The sequence below is a fragment of the Mastigoproctus giganteus genome, chromosome 5 (assembly GCF_048544385.1).
Source record: "Mastigoproctus giganteus isolate SK-2022 chromosome 5, ASM4854438v1, whole genome shotgun sequence".
Taxonomy (NCBI): domain Eukaryota; kingdom Metazoa; phylum Arthropoda; class Arachnida; order Uropygi; family Thelyphonidae; genus Mastigoproctus; species Mastigoproctus giganteus.
Window position 1 is genome coordinate 207013928 of NC_143579.1, and position 16358 is coordinate 207030285.

Sequence of the window (16358 nt, forward strand, 5' to 3'; positions counted from 1 at the left end):
CAGCTTCCTTTAATAATAAGAAAAGTCAGCTCACTTCTTAACAATCAAAAGAAAAAATAATTCTTCTTGCCTATTACATGCATGCTAGCCAACTGTAAATGCATCAAATGGAACCCTGAGGTAATCAACTACAATAATACAATAACATGTGGAACAGACACATATAACCAGATTATTATTATTATCATCATCCATATGGTGCAAGGAAGCATGAGGCTTTTGCTGCACCAGCCAAAAATAAATTGAGTTATCCTGTGTGTGTGTGTGTGTGAATGAGAGAGAGAGAGAGAGAGAGAACAAGTCAAAAATAGAAGGGAATTAGAAGAAAGAGAAGAATGATGATAATGATGTAAATACTTCAGATGTAAATAATTCTGCGGAAGCACAACAATGATTATTTTATGATATCCACGTTAGTTAAATTTTATGATATCCACTGAAATATCCAAATTCCACTGGAATTAACTCCTATTTTTTTATCTCACAATAAATGTGTGAAAGGATAGGGGGAAAAAACCAAAAGGAAGAACTACTGGTTCCAATTAGAAATGTCCATTCTCTCCAGCCTTAAAACAAAAATACAGGATCCATAATTACAGTTGCCAAGTAGTTCTCAGCACATCAGAAAATGAACAGAAAAACAACTGAAGTCTCCTAACACACTCTCTTAAGACTAGACAAGGAAGGTGTTTATTTTAGTGATGGGCATAATTAAGTCATAATTGACATAATCAATATGAACGTTAGGCAATTATGAAATGGATAACAAGAAATCTGAAGATGAAAAAAAAAAAAAGATAGTGAAGGGATTCGGTCTGATGTTATGAAAAGATAAAGTGAAAGTAAAAATAAAAGTAAAAAAAGCAAAAGATAAAGTGTAGATATTGTACAGTACTGCCCATATCATATTGTAGATTTCATAATCAACTAATCTGCATATAATTGATTATGAAAATGACATAATGAGAATGCCACAATATATAATTGTAGTTTGTTGTTACAATTTCACAATTAACTCATTTTCATATAACAGATTATAAAAATCATTTAGTTGTACCAATCACTAGTTTATTTTGCTCATCTTGACCATATAAAAATGTTCTATAAGATGTTCTAAAAGTTCTATCAGCACAATGGCACTTTGTCCACATGCACTATTTAGACACAGATGTCTTAAAAATTTCTTCATGGTATAATGATTTTGATTAGAAAAAAAAAAAAAATATATATATATATATATATCTCCAATAAATAAAAGTTAAAATAGAATGGTAGCATGTTTACAAATTGTTAAGAAAAAATACAAGTGAAAATTCACCCAGTACAGTGGTAATGTGATTTAACCTTCCATTGTTAAAATGGTTTCTGACAGGCGACACTTTTTTTTTTTTTTATTTGTAAATGAAATCAAACCCTGCCACTTACCTTTACCATTAATATTCTCTAATTCAGTGTTTCTCAACCTGTGTTCTGTGACACATTAGCGTGTCGCGAGTATACTTGACGTGTGCCATGGAAAATGCAAATTAGAAAAAAATTAAGAAATCCAAGTTATCTAAGAAATCCTTAGATAACTTGAATTTCTTAATTTACCTAAGAAATTCTTATAATAAAAATTATCAAACAAAAAATTCATTTATTGACGTTACATTGACCACCGGCAGGCTCTTTTCCGAAAAAATTCATTTATTGATGTTACACTGATCACCGGAAAGATCCGATAAGAGAGCTTTCCAGTGGTCAGTGTAAAGTATCGTTTTGATACTTTAACAAATAACAAATGTATTATTAAATATACCCAACAGAAATAACTTCCTGTTCGTGAATATATGAGTATAGCAGAGACTGTAGTGTGTAGTATGCCACAAAATTTTAGCATCTTTGAAAGTGTGCCACAATAACGAAAAGGTTGAGAAATGCTACTCTAACTAGTTAGACAGTATTTTCTATTTTAACTTCAGTATACTATGAATTACATAACATTAATTTTTTATGCGGTGTTTTTCAGATGCCAGGTGAGCAAAAGTGTCTCTTTCTTCTAAGCAATTCCCATTCCTATATGGTGTCTGTAATATGTCAATAACACGTGGATTATTTACAAATGCCATGGAATTGTCTAATCTTGCTTTGGATCTTTGATTTCTCTGGCTAAACATTAACAACTAACAAATATACAGATGTTCACATTGCATCTGCTGGACAGCACGCAAATGTCTGGGTTTCAATCTTGGGATCGATGATCTTTAAAATTGTAAGAATCATTATGAAAAAAAATATGTTTTCTCCTTTATGGGAATTCCCCCCCCCCCGTTATGTATACTGGTACCAAGTGCATGGGGTGGCTGGTTGTGTCTGATTGCTTAATATTATTGTTACTGCTACAGGTGTTCAGGTTACAGCTTTCTGAAGTTCAATCAGGTAGGTAGCCATTTCCTTCTTGTTTCTCATCTGATCTTGTGTGCGATCATCTTGTCCGCTATTATGGCATGGTGCTGTTTAGTGTGAGTAGAGGTCTCTAGTATAGCCTGAGGCTCACACTTGTAATACTGTAAACTTTCTTTGATCGGCTGGTATTTTTACGCTAGCTTCTGATGTATTATCCTAGCCACCTGGTTGTTTCTGTAAGTGTAATCAGCTGGGTGATCACCCTGCATCCTGTAGTGATGTGCTAGATTGTTTCTGGGGCCAGGTGGCATCATCAACATGTGTCATCTGTTACTCCGGTGTCCCTGAGGATGTATTTCCTATAATTCTTAGTGACTGTTCTTTACCTGGTCCTGGATGGCGAGCATGGATCCTTCAGTCTCGGGGATGAGCCTTCTGTTTATGAGCCAAGCGTTGGAAGCCATCTTATCTATGTAGTCTTGATGGAGTTCATTATAGTGTTTTCTTCATCCATCTTTCTGTCTTTGTTTCTTCTGCCTGTGTCAGTGTGGTCTCCTTGTTGAGGTTGAGTGCCATTTGTCTGTCTTTCTTATGGCTTGGTAGATTGGTACTGTTTTTCTGGAAGTAATCATGCAGATTCTAATTGCCTTCTTGAAAAATTTGCTTTCAGCCAGAGAGTAAGTGCTTGTTAGAACAAACTACCATCTAGTGTTGTGGAAGTATATAGCTTGAATAAATTTAAGGAAGAATTTGACATATTATTTGAAGAATGGGCGGAGGTGGGTAATGTTTTTTTTTTTTTTTTGATGAGGCTGTATAAATTTGCTTTCTTACATCATATGCCAGTACTGATAATAATAAAATCATAATTAATAGATTCCCATTTTTAATTCAATAAATATCTAAAAATTAAATTTTTATAATTAAAACAAAAAGGGGTATCACACATATGCCATGCAAAAAGTCTTTGTCGAACTGAAGGTGCAAGAGATGGAAGATTAAACAAAGCATGGTATCGAGGATTAAGGTGAACACGGCTCATTACAGAAACTTTCGTTTTTTTTTGTTTTATAATAAAAACCCTGTTTTGTAACAGGAAAAGGACATCTTTCAAAGTTATTATTCACAGTAAGATACAGTCAGTTCTGCTATAACGTGGTACATGTGTTCTGTTCCTAAAAATCTGAGCGTTACGGCATTTCGTGCATTAAAAACAAGAGGACTTATGGATAAAATAGGAATCGGAGCAGAGCACTCAAAAAAAGAAAAAACGCTCGGTGTAGCAAGTAAAACACTAAAAACAGTTAGAAACCCAATAAAATTGTTAACACAGGTTTAAACATCTTAAATTTCTAATAAATAAATATTACAGTAAATATAGCACTGTAATATATACACACTAATTAATATTTCGGTTCACTGACTTTTTTTTTTGGATTCTAAAATTTAAAACAGTAAAAAAGATAAGAAATCAATAATGAGGAACATGGCACGCATAAATGAGATACACAGTAACAATTTTGTGTATTAAAAATAGGAAGCTTAAAAAATAGGAATGAACAGAAGATTCTGATAATTTATTTATGTTTTTATATGATTGAAGATTTCATGGAAGGGAAAACACATTTCATCATAATAAAGTAAAAATCCACAGAATTCCAGCTACTATATCAGTATTATGGCAAATGCAATAAGATCAAGTTTACTATCCATTTATAATTAGATTGCACTAATAAAAAAGCCCAATAAATCGGGAACTGCAAATTGTTTTATGGTAGTGACCTCCAGAAATGTACTCCTCTGCTCACACTATTATGCATCACGAAATTTTTGTTCAAACTGAAAAATGTGAGCTCCTGAAAACATGTGTAAGCCTACAATATCTTGTAAATACAGCAAATGACAAGTCTGTCTCCGACCAATACAACTACGGTAAATGGGAAATATAGCTCTCACACATTTGACATTTTTTTAAACTTAGTGAACTTGTATGTATTGCTGAGCAGGTCACCATGTGTAGCTTGGTGCCGGGTTTTGCGATCACATGATGTTACTAGCAGATGAAATTGTGCATGAGCCAATGTGAAAATTGCGTTATACCTGCATTGTTCCCTAATATATTAGTCGCGTTGGAGCAAATTTGCATTGCCAAAATGCACGTTATAGCAGAACTGACTGTATATCTAATGAATCAACACTGTATCAAAGAGTGGTTACTGGTACCTTGACACACACACACACACATGGCTTCAAGGAATCAAGGTATGAACTGGTAAAACCTTGCGATGGTTAAATTTTCAACTAAGTAATGATCAAAGTGAACTTCTGGGGTGAGGAATCTTCATGGATGGGTATTTTTAGAAAAAAAAAGTACACTTAAGCTTAATGAGACATTCCTCAGAAGTAAAACAATTTGAACTTCTTAAGTGAGATGTTTTAAATGGGTTTCACTGTAAAGAAAATTTTTTATTATTTGAAAAGCGGAAATTTCTTTGGCAATTTTTTTTTTTCTTTTTTGGTGTTGGAATTGTTCTGTTGTTTAAGATTCATTTTATTTCTTTAATGTGTAAACTATTTCTTTTATATATAGGCAGGAGCACAGTAATAACAAATAAATTATAGCATGGTTTTATGCTATGAAATGGACTACTCAACACAACTCTCAGTAAAGTTATTCCTTGAAATCGGGAAATGTTTTGATCTCTAAACTACATGATTTGAGAGTTTGCAACTTATACCTGATATATTCTAAAGTTAAACTAAAACATCCATAAATATTTATTTTTATCTATTATATTTTATTATATAAAAGTTATTCATATGAAAAAAATATGAATATGACTGAAGGGAGAATATAAAAAATAAATCTTATGTATCTCTATGTGTTCCGTGACTGTCATGTGCTTCTTGAGGTATAGGTATCACCAGTTGACTATAACTGTTCTGAGGTACCATTAAGCAATTCAAATTATTACATGGCACAGATTTCATCTCCAGCTACCCTTGGGTATATGGATAGCCAGCCATAACCCCACCCCCAAATCCCAACCACAACATAACTTCTGTATTCATCAATATTTTATTCAAAGTGGTACAAAGATGATGCTAACACTTGCATTACTACTCTCCTCTCAATCATCATTTCTGCCAACTGTCAAATTATTGATTGCACTCACAGTTGGTGCCAAAATTAGTGATGCAAAACAAGTGGCATGAATACTGGCTGATCCAGGATGGCTATCCATAGGCACTTGTCAACTCTGCCTAGTAATAATCTTCCAAATTATTATCTGTTTTTCCATTCACACCTCTGTGCAATATTCACAAAATATATAGGGCTTTATGGAACAAAAATTGGCAAGCATGCAGTGTCTGGCAGTCTAATCTCATTCCACCTTCTGAAAAAGGAGAGTATTACTATGTCACATAACCCCAGGGGCTCATATCTGGTGAGTATGAGCTTGGCACATCCAGGGTCCTGAGCTGGATATCATCATTCTTCTCTTCTTGGTGATCCCCTTCTACTTCTGACTCTCTCTCTCTCTCTCTCTCTCTCTCTCTGGGTAACTGAGAAATTTTCTTTTGGCTGGTGCAGCAAAATCTTCAGGCTCCTTGCACCATAAGGCTAATGATAATAATAATATCAGTAATCTCACTTAGACAGCATTTTGGTGGTGCTACTTCATGTAACCTAACCATTTAATTTAAAGATTAGATTACTAAGTTTCAATAGCAAAAGCTTAATTTACAGTACTCACCAAAAGTGAGTACCGTAAATTAAGCTTTTGCTATTGAAACTTAGTCTAATCACACGGTATTTTAAGACATTCTATAATTTATCTAATGTTAAGATTAGGTTACTTTAACAACCAACCAAGCAATTTAATTTATGACTCTGGCAACTCATAAATCTGTTTATATTTATATTTAATTAATGGAAATGCATATTAGGCATTATTTTCAAAAGGAATTAAATACATAGTTCCTCAATGACATTTCTGTTGTCATAACATAGAATTCTCTAGGAGATTTTGGAATCGTCAATAACAAAAGTTTGTGCAAATGCAGGAACATCTGCACTGCTCAGTGGCAATTTGCAAATATTATCACCCCCCATTGATTTTTTTATTGATTTTAAATTATATAAATTAAAAAACTCAATGACATAAGTAAGATATATTTTGTAAACCAAACCATAAACATATTGTACAGCTAGATAGAAAATATGCTATGGCTTGGATCTGAAACCATTGTAATTGGTCTTCTTGTTACATATTTGAAACAATTAAGATTTTATGAATGAAAATTCAGTGTCAACTGCTATTGATGTTAACACTGTTCTTCCTCCTCACTTTCATTTAAATGATGAAGATGAATTTGTGTGGCACCACCTACATCTTTCTGATTTCGTTTAATTGCTAGCTTTTTCTTTTTTGCTCCAACAACACATTCAGGCATCACAAACTTCCCACATTGAAATGAGCTACGTGACAGTTGAGGCACTCCATCATCTGTAGGTAATTCAAAAATTTTAGATTTATCTGGTTTGGTAAAGTGTGGCTTATCAGAATCAATCTCATCCACTTCCATACAAGAAGCTGCTGATTTTCTTCTCTCCATTTCTCTGAGAAATTCTACAGCAGTATGCGTATTAGTTTTATCAGACATATCACTATTCGGTACGTCAGCCAATGAATATTTTACCCATCTTTCAGGATTTCTTTCAAAGTCTGGCACGTAACTACGTCGAACTTTTCTCTTACGTGGTGGAGAGGCCATTGGCCTTTTAAATGATTTTTCCGATGTATCCAGCTCATTACACGTAGAATCAGGCTTAAATAATTTCTTAGCTGACACGGGATCTTGTACATCGCACCATTCCTTGTGTTGCTGTTCCAGAGTATTTAAACCACTAAATATAGAATTCAGCCGATTTGCGAAACCTTCACTGTTGCTTTTAAGCTGAAATCCATCACCTTGATTACTGTTACCAGAATATGAACTCATTAAAGAGGATATAAGCCTTCTCTTCAGATTTGATGGGAACAAATTCTCGTCTTTCAGCATACCTCACTTACAAAACGATACATCGCAGACATCTTTATCGTAAAATATATGTTGCTATTAATATTTATGACCAACGTAAATACCCAAAAGCAGCGATGAATTACTAATTGTTGATAAACGTTACAGAACATCAGCTAGTTTATAATATTTATAGCATAAAAATTCAACAGAAAAGTATCAAATCACCTACACACAATAACAACTCCATACGTTTCAAGCGTCCTCTGTCGGCACTAAACATCACTTTGCATGTGTTTTTTTCAAGTGCAAATTTTACTATCTACGAATAATTATCCTTTTGCTTTCTGGTTGGACAGACAACTTGAGAAGTGGAGCCCGCTAATTAGCGGGTCTCGACTACTCAAGTTGTCAGTCCAGCTGTCTAATAAAGTTTCGAGACTTTAGGACCTCCACATATTTGTTTGCTTTCTGCTTGTTGTTCTTGTTATTTGGTTTTTAGGAGCATTAGCAACTAAGGCCATATTGCTCCGGGGATATGCGGTGATCATTCCCTGACCTTTCCGCATCCTCCGTATTTGGTGGCTCACGGGCTCGAACCCTGATCTAATCAAAAAAGTATGTGCTACGCACTGTTGCTCCTCCCAACCTGGCTACGGAGGCGCCCCTATTTGCTTTCTGGTATGTAGTTAATTGGATAAGTAAATATATTGCAAGACAGGATTACCCATGGTCTCGGGGATACAGGAGCCACGTACAGCTGTGCACAAAAACGTTTATACAGGTTGAATGAAAAGGGGTTTCAATACAGTCTGGATTCGTCCACGCAATTGCTCATCTGAAATATATTATGCACTGGTCAGACAAACGCAACATTTGTTGAGATGAGAAGTGCTCTATTATAATTATTAGCTATATGGTGCAAGGAAGCCTAAGGCTTATGCTGCAGCAGCTAAAAAAAAATTCCCGAGTTACATTGAGAGAGAGAGTGTGTCAAAAGTAGAAGGGAGGGGTATCACCAAGAAAGATGATATCCAGCTCAGGACCCTGGGTGTGCCAAGCCCATACTCACGAGCGAAAGAGAAAGAGAAAGAGAAGCACGTGCTTTATTCTCTCACCCATCATCATTTGTTGTTCCATTCTAACGTTAAATAAATAAATAAAAAAACTAAATATATAAGAAAATACAATTATGTGCTTCCTGCTCACACAGGTAATCCAGTTCACCTTTAAATTTATTCAAACTGTTAGCCTCAACTACCTGTGAGGGCAACTTGTTCCAGCAATCAATGACTTGCTCGCTGAACGAAACCAGGGGCTAACATCTGGTAAGTATGGACCTGGCACACCCAGGTTCCTGAGCTGGATATCAGCATTCTTCTCTTTCTTCGTGATACCCTCCCTTCAACTTTTGACTCTCTCTCTCTCTCTCTCTCTCTCTCTCTCTCTCTCTCTCTCATATTGCTAATAATAAAAATAATAATAATAATAATACAATACAATTTACAATACAATACAATTTTATTTATCAAGAGAATTCGTTTACAATAAATAATAATAATAATAATAATAATAATAATAATAATAATAAGAAGAAGAAGAAGAAGAAGAAGAAGAAGAAGAATAAGAAGAAGAAGAAGAATAAGAAGAAGAAGAAGAATGCTGATATCCAGCTCAGGAACCTGAGTATGCCAAGTCCATACTCACCAAATGTTAGCCCCTGGCGAACTCTAGGCATAGCTAACGTCCACAACTACTGATACAAGAAGCTCACGTGCACACACAAGCACCTGGCAGAGCAGTTCACCCGAACGATAAGGCACCCAGAGACAATCCGGAAGTTTCTCACTCAAGGAATCACATATCTGAAGCCTAAAGACGAAGACACAAGAGACCCAGCGAAATATAGGCCAATCACCTGCCTCCCAACAATGAACACGATCCTGACCAGCTGCATAATCAGGAGGATATCCGATCACTCGAAGAGCCAGATCATAATGGCCGAAGAGCAGAAAGGATGCAAGCGGTTGAGCAAAGGATACAAGGAGCAATTAACCACAGATGCCGCGGACATGGAGCAAGCATACAAGAAGCGCTGCAACATGTACACAGCATAAATCAATTACCGTAGGGCCTTCGACTCCATGCCTCATATATGGCTAATAGAGGCGCTGAACATATACAAAGTCAATCCGATAGGGTCAAACTTCCTAGGAGAAACGATGGCGAAACGGAGTACCACAATTAAGGTCGAAAACATCACAACCGGGCCAATACTCATCAGGAGAGCAATCTTTCAGGGTGATGCCCTGAACACATTGTGGTTCTGTCTATAACTTAACCAGCTATCTACCATGCTCAACAGTAGAAAGTACGGATTTAACCTCAAACAAGGAAGGAAGAACCTGTACACCCTCACCCACCTGATGCATATGGATGACAGCAAGCTCTACGCGGGAACCGAGAAGCACCTTCAGCAACTACTCCAGATCACCGAAGAATTCAGCAACGATATTAGGATGGAAATTGGACTAGACAAACGCCAGACATACGGATTGCGTCAGGAAGAATTAGTGGACCGAAACTACCAGCTGCAGGGTGATAAAGAGACCGAAGCCAGGGCAGAGGGAAAGGCCTACAAATACTTGGGTATGATCCAGGCTCAGCAGTTACATCACAAGGAAATTAAGGCCTGCCAGACCAAAAATGAAATCAGAGACTCAGAAGCCTGCTGAAAACAAAGCTGAATGGAGGGAACACAGTTAAAGCTATAAACACCTATGCAGTCCCAGTGCTAACATACTCCTTCGGGATCATAGATTGGAATAACACAGAGCTGGAGGATATCATGAGAAAGAAAAGGACAATTATGACCAAGAGCCGCCAACACCACCCGAAATCTGCCGTGGAGAGACTGACAATTGTCGGGAAAGAAGGAGGAAAGGGCCTGATAGACCTCATTGAGCAACAGAAGACAGAGATAGTTAACCTGAAGGATTACTTCCAGAACCACACAGCAGCACTCCACCAGGCCATAAGGAAGATAGACAAGCGGTATACTCCACTGAACCTAAGCGAGGAGTACACACCCAAGCAGGAGGTACAAACGAAGCAGAGAAGACACTCCATGGCAGATACTACAATGATCTCCATCAAGATCACATAGATAAAATTGCTTCCAATGCATGGCTCACGAGCGGGATACTCTTCTCCGAGACTGAAGGATTCATGCTCGCCATCCAAGACCAGGAAATAAACACCAGGAACTATAGAAAATACATCGTCAAGGAACGCGGAGTGTCAGATGACATATTTTGACGATTCCACCTGGCCTCAGAAACGATGCAACACATCACTACGGGATGCAAGATGATCACTCAGACCGAATAAACTCATAGACACGACCAGTAGCAAGAATAATAAATCAGAAGCTAGCAAGGAAATACCAGTTGTTCGAAGAAAGTGAGAGTGTTTTTTGACAAGCAGCACCGGTGCTTTCGCACATTCAACTCCGCATTTGGATCTCTTGTGAAGTAAGACAGTACTGTCAAGGCCAGATAGCATATGTTAGTGTATGTTCATGTTTGCTTAGTGCGGGTTATGTTGTTCGTCTGGCCGCTTAGCCTAGAGTCTGTGGAGCACCACAGAAAGGTAGTTACTGTCACTGGCACTGGGAGCCGGACCAGGTAAGTGGGAAGAGAACTCTGGCTGGCCAACCCTGGGGTTAGCCTGAGCTTCCCAGGGAGGGCAAAAAAAAAAATTTCTTTTTTGAAATAGGAGAAGGGGTGATAGGAGAAGGGCAGGATTACTGACTGTGCGGCAAGCTCTGGTCACAGTGAGTAGGATATTGCGATGAGATTGAGGAGAAAAAAGAAGGTAAGCAGAAGAAACAGGACGAGGTAGGGTGGGCTCCCCCAAAAAGGAGGGAGCCCACCCTACACCAGGAAAAAAAGAAAAGATTGTGAGGTCAAGTGACCCACAAAGTCAGGTTGCCTAATGGCATGACCCTGCATTTGACAAGTCAAATGCCAGTCCCACTCCCAGAGGAGTATTTATGTGAGTTCCTACTCAAGCAGGAAAACCAGATATTGTCCTACACCTCGAAGAGAAGAGGTGCCAGCAAGTGAGTGGGTCCCACATTGGGCAAGGGCCCAGCGTCAGCAATTAAAATCTTCTTCAGCCAAAGGTTACTTGTAAGCAATGAACAGTGTCCCACACTAGGTAGATTTGGATCATCTTCTCTTAGGGGATAAGAGGAGGCACATGGATTCATTAAGCTCAAGGATTGCTTGGAGTTTTGTGTCAAATGTAGAAAAGTCCTTTTGAGTTGGTGGGTTTGTAAGATAGTTTCCTTTGTGAACGTTGAGAGATTCCTGTTATGTCACGATAAAGGTCAATATCCTGTTGGTGTTTTCTTTGATTCCATTAAGAATATGTTCTGTGAATTGAGTTTTGGGTTCATTATAAGATGGGGGTGCGCTGAACAGTTTGCTGTAGGTGAATTTGTCGCATTTCAAATACAGTCTGGGCAAAAGTAGTGAAGGCTTTGTAGTTGGTTTCGTCAATTACATTAGAGATGTTCCTGCCCACTGGGTATATTTCCAGTTCTGGTAATTAGGAGACTTCTGGGTAAATCATAAAGAGGGCAATTATACATGAGGTGAATCCAGTCTTCGTTGTCACCGCATGTGCAGAGAGGAGAATCGGTGAGACCCAGGGCATGCAGCAAACGATCCATGACCAGTGAGGAAGAACGAGACTTGGAGGCCTGGTGAGTACCCCAGAGGAGGTTTTGGTGCAGTTATCATAACTTGTGGAAGAAATCTTTTAGTTGTTTCACCTTTGGCTGTTTGCTCCCAAGATCTTTGCCAAAACTGGAAGAGCTTAGAGTAAATCTGCTTGATTTCGTTTTTTGGATCATTAGCTAGATCTAGTGTCATATCCAGAATGGTGGTGGGAATTCCTCTCTTTATGCAGTATGCAAGGCCACAACGAATAACCTTCAGGTCCAGAGGAAGAGTACCTGCTAAGACATGCAGGGCAATATTACTGACTGTGCGGCAAGCTCTGGTCACAGTGAGTAGGATATTGCGATGAATTGAGTGTACCGTACTACAAATATGAATCCCAGGCAGCCCCAACCCGCAAGCTGTACTGCTACCACGCCATAATAGCGGATAGGACAATCCCACACAACAAACCGGGCATAACCCTTGTGGACAAGAAGGAAAAGGCTACCTATGTGATTGATATAGTGGTATCCAACACTGGCAACGTGCAGAAAAACCAAGGGGAAAAAATCAGGAAGGACACGAACCTAAGACAGGAGATCAAAGAGATTTGGCATATGCAACAAGTAACGACCATCCCGATCATGTGAACCACAGATATGGTACCAAAGACCCTACATAACAGCCTAGCAGCAATAGGTCTCCCAGAGAACACCTACAAGGAACTCCAGAAAGTCCCAATCCTGAACACCGGTTGGATAGTCAGAGAGTTCCTCGACCAACAATAATACCAGACATAACAACAACCACCCTGTGTACTTGGTAGCAATACCTGTCACGATGTGGATTACACAATCAGGGAGAAAAAACTGGACTACAAGCCTGATGGACCCGGGTTAGAATCCCGCCTTAGTGGAAGCGAACGTTGCCCTGTTACACTGGGAGACCGATATAATAATAATAACATTAAAATGGTGATAATAATAATAAAAAAAAAAACATCGCCAACGTTACCCCATTGGACTTACCTTCCCCAATGTAAGAGTGATGGGTGGGGCAGATAGGGGCGCAATCTGGTGTCGCTAGCGTGAACTAAAATAAATTAAAATAAACCACTGGACATAAGCCGAAGCTAAACAAGTCCACCATCCATAGATTGACGATGTCGCAGAGAAATATTATTCATACTGCATCGAGTGTGGCGCAGGATAAAGTCACTCGCGTTCAGGCCTTATGCAGAGGAGTCGATTCGAAACGTTGCAGACAGTCTCCTGAGCAAGACAGTGGAGCAAGTGGTGCTGTCCCCCGTAAGGCTACCCCAAGAGAAGGGCAAGACTATCCAGCCCCACCAACTGGAAGTGCTTCCTTCGCAACTGCGCTAGTAACCACCCAGGAAGGAAGAAAATGCCAATGCATGAAGTGAAGCATTGAAATGAATACGTGCATTATGCGAGCAGACTACGAAATAACCAGGCTAGCGACAGATATGACAATGTACAGATCGCGACTGCATACCAAGTGGTTCGAACGATACCCAGATATACAGGTCACCGAGCAGCGATTAGCAGACCAAAGAAGGACCATCGTCACGAAGAAGAACCGAATAGATCCTGCCATCTTGAAAAAAATCAAGCAGGATGTCAGCGATCAACTACAAAGCACAAAGAACATGGTCAATATGGAACCACAGGAGGAATATCATACCAAGGAACAAGAGGAGGAATAGCAAGAAGAAATACAACTCATAGTAGTTGAAGTGGAAAGAGACGAAGTCATGATATCCAGAATAGAAGACGAGTGGAAGAAGGCCCTAATAGAATTCGAAGGAATGGGGTCCACAAGAACCCACGTGATACCTAAGCAGAGGCCAAATAAAATCCTGTAGAGAGTAACAGACAGGAGCGGATTAAGGTTGGTTGAGGCCCCGGGCGCAGAAGAAAATATTGGGCCCCTTAAAAAAAAAGAGAGACGGAAAATAAAAATACATGTTAACCATTTTTTTAAATAAATAAAAAATATTATGTACTATTAATGTTTTATTTCCAATAAAATTTGAATATAATATATATATATAATATAATTAATAAAGCATAATAATAATCACAAAGTTTTGAACTATGGTACCATATTAGTTAAACTAATATGTTCAACTAATAGTTGAACATATTAATTTAACTATTAGTTGAACTAATATATTCAACTAATTTGTTGGGGTTTTGCGTGGGCCCTTCAGAAGTCGGGGCCCAGGGCGCGCGCCCGGTGCACCCGCCGTTAAATCCGCCTCTGGTAACAGACCACCTCAATCGGCAAATAATGCCACAACAATGGTGCATCGCTGGAGGCTATCCACATAGTCGTATACTGTACTGCCATAGCAGCTACTAGGATTAATGGAAAAGAAACGAGAGGCCAGCAGCAGAAGAACCGATAACAGAAGGAACCGCTAGCTTGGAAAAGAAGACTTCAGCAGAAGATAGAAGAATTAAGAGTCAAGATGGGTCAGTTGACTCAGTACCAACAGGATAATAGAAGTAATAAATCGATTGTAAAGGTGAAGAGCATCCTCAAGAGGACAGGGTCCACAGCAAAAATTGATGCCAGAAATCAGAGAATAGGAGAATACTTTGACACACTGAAGCAGAACCTCCTCACACTCAGCAAGAGACTGCGCAGATAAAAAGAGAGCTCCCAGAGTAGCTCTCTTTTTATCTGCGCAGTCTCTTGCGCAGATAAAAAGTTTATAAACAACTGAATCTTAGATGAGCACCAAAGAGCCTTCTACAGGAAATTGGGAGAAATAATGAAGATGAGAAAGCTGGAAACAGTCCACCCGAGAAGAAAACGATCGAGGAGTTCTGGACAAAAATATCTGGAGCAGTGAAGTAAGATATAAGAGCAGAGCACCCTGGATAGAAGGAGAATGGAAGAAAACCAAGGACATACAAGAGATGAGAGAGAGGAAGATTCGAGAAGAAGAAGTAAAACAGTCGATCGGGAACACCCACAACTGGCCAACCCCAGGAATTGATAGCATCCACAACTACTGGTACAAGAAGTTCACCTGCACACACAAGCACCTAGCAGAGCAGTTCACTTGTATGATAAGGAACTCGGAGACAATCCCGAAGTTTCTCACCGAAGAAGTCACATATCTGAAGCCTAAAGACGAAGATACCAGAAACCCGACGAAACACAGGCCAATCACCTGCCTCCCAACGATGAACAAGATCTTGACCAGCTGCATAACCAAGGAGATATCAGACCACTTAGATAGCCAGAACATAGTGGCCGAAGAGCAGAAAGGATGCAAGCTTATGAGCAAAGTATGCAAGGAGCAATTAACCATAGATGCCGCAGTTATGGAGCAAGCCTACAAGACGCACCGCAACCTATACACGGCCTACATCGATTACTGCAAGGCCTTCGACTCCGTAACTCATAGCTGAGTAATAGAGACCCCTAAGATCTACAAGGTCAATCCAATAGCAACAAACTACCTAGGAGCAACAATGGCGAAATTGAGTAACACCATTAATGTCGAGAACATCACAACCAGTCAAATCCCCATTAGAAGAGGAATCTTTCAGGGAGATGCTCTGAGCCCACTGTGTTTCTGTCTAGCACTCAACCCGCTATCCACCACTCTTAACTGCAGGAAGTATGATTATAACCTCAAAGAAAGAAGAAAGAACCTGTACTCCTTCACCCCACCCCACCTGATGTACATGGATGACATCAAACACTATGCGGCAACCGAGAAGCAACTACTCCGGATCACCGAAGAATTCAGCAAGAACATCAGGATGGAATTTGGTCTAGACAAATGCAAGACCCACACACTGCACCCGGAAAAATTAGTTGGCCGAAACTACCAGTTGCTGACTTTTAAAGAGATCCAAGCTATGAGAGAAGGAGAGACTTACAAATACCTAGGGATGATGCAGGCTCAGCAGTTATAGCACAAGTAAATCAAGAAGTGCCTGACCAAAAAATATCATCAGAGACTCAGAAGCCTTCCTAAAGCAAAATTGAACAGAGGGAACAGAGTTAAAGCCATCAACACCTATGCTGCTCGAGTACTAACATACCCCTTCGTTGTCATAGATTGTACTAATACCGAGTTAGAAGATGTCATGCGAAAGACAAGGACAATGATGACAAAGAGCCACCAACACCGCCTAAGTCATCAGTGGAGAGACTAACAATTGCTCGGAAAGA

At 39.0% G+C, this 16358-nt stretch overlaps 1 protein-coding gene across 1 annotated transcript; it reads right to left on the reverse strand.

The window, feature by feature from the left end:
- Nucleotides 1–6625: 6625 nt before the first annotated feature.
- Nucleotides 6626–7630, reverse strand: LOC150086036 (uncharacterized). The gene has a single exon (XM_090373669.1). It carries the CDS (start codon nucleotides 7450–7452, stop codon nucleotides 6715–6717), a length of 738 nt encoding a protein of 245 aa, XP_090229795.1. The 5' UTR covers nucleotides 7453–7630; the 3' UTR covers nucleotides 6626–6714.
- Between the last annotated feature and the right edge of the window lie 8728 nt (nucleotides 7631–16358).

What these genes read in the sequence shown, in the direction of transcription:
- LOC150086036 (XM_090373669.1), bottom strand. Translation starts at nt 7,452, where the DNA reads ATGCTGAAAGACGAGAATTTGTTCCCATCAAATCTGAAGAGAAGGCTT.